Raw genomic sequence first — 1134 nt, forward strand, 5'->3', positions numbered from 1 at the left:
CCTTTAACCAAAACCCAGCCTGTCCCTGGGCAGGCAGTGGGTTGGCGGGTGGGAGCTGTGTTTATCCTGTGCCCCTGTTTTCCAGGGTGAAGAGGAGGAAGATGGCTGACAAGGTGCTGCCCCAGCGGGTGAGTGCCACCTCAACCCAGGGACAGAGCTCTTCAGGGCTGGGGTGTCCCCACAGAGGGAGCATTTCCCTTCTTCTCACTGGGAATTCTGTTCGATCCCAAACCTATCTGGAATATTGCTTTGTCCTCCTGGTGTGACAGGAGAGGGTCGGGGTGGGTTAAGTCGGATTCTGAGCGAGCAAGGAGCAGGAATGGGGTGGGGTGGGGATCTCAGGAGGTCCCTCAGAGCCCCTCTGGACAATCCAGGGTCCATTCCGTGGGCTGGGACACTGGGAATGCTGCTRGGAGCAGCCATGGGCTCCAGTCTGGTTTGGGCAGAGCTTTGCAGRGCTCCAGGCTGGGTTTAAAATGAGARCTCRGTGCTGGACTGGTCCCCCRGTGCTTCCCCAGCTGCTGGGGGAGKTCCAGCCTRTCCCMACACCCTGGCAATGACCATTGCTGTGTCCAGATCCGGGAGCTGGTCCCAGARTCACAGGCCTACATGGACCTCCTGGCCTTCGAGCGCAAACTGGACCAAACCATCGCTCGCAAGAGGATGGAGATCCAGGAGGCCATCAAGAAGCCCCTGACGGTGAGCAGGGGCTGGGGATCGGGGATTCATGGGATCGGGGATCCCTAAGGCTGGGAAAATCCCCCACGACCATCAAATCTGGCATCACACCAAGCTGTGGAATATCCACGGGTTTCCTGGACACTTCCAGGGATGGTGACTCTACCTCTGCCCAGGGTAGCCCATTCCAATTTTTTTTAGGCCTTTTTGAGGAGAAATTTTCCCTAAAATCTGAGGGATTTTCCTCCCCTGAGGCCGTTTCCTCTCACCCTGGCAGGGAATGGGCGCTGCAGTCCCTTCGGACTCGGCTCATCCCCCTCTCTCTGTTCCCATTGCACAGCAAAAGCGGAAGCTGCGGATTTACATCTCCAACACCTTCACCCCAGCCAAGGAGGAGGGAGAGGGCGGCGAGCGCGTGGCCTCCTGGGAGCTGCGTGTGGAGGGCAAACTGCTGGA

At 58.5% G+C, this 1134-nt stretch overlaps 1 protein-coding gene across 1 annotated transcript in view; it reads left to right on the plus strand.

Annotated features, from left to right (window-relative positions):
* Positions 1 to 1134, plus strand: part of LOC130587017 (SWI/SNF-related matrix-associated actin-dependent regulator of chromatin subfamily D member 2-like) — a 22132-nt gene that overhangs the window by 14540 nt on the left and 6458 nt on the right. Inside the window, exons 3-5 of the mRNA XM_057387966.1 lie at positions 4 to 128; positions 577 to 699; positions 1019 to 1128. Of these exons, the coding sequence (XP_057243949.1) occupies positions 4 to 128; positions 577 to 699; positions 1019 to 1128 (358 nt within the window). The remainder of the gene's footprint in view (positions 1 to 3; positions 129 to 576; positions 700 to 1018; positions 1129 to 1134) is intronic.

Source organism: Malurus melanocephalus, unplaced genomic scaffold (assembly GCF_030028575.1).
Source record: "Malurus melanocephalus ecotype Western Australia unplaced genomic scaffold, MMel_1.1 scaffold_1465, whole genome shotgun sequence".
NCBI classification, from domain to species: Eukaryota; Metazoa; Chordata; class Aves; order Passeriformes; family Maluridae; genus Malurus; species Malurus melanocephalus.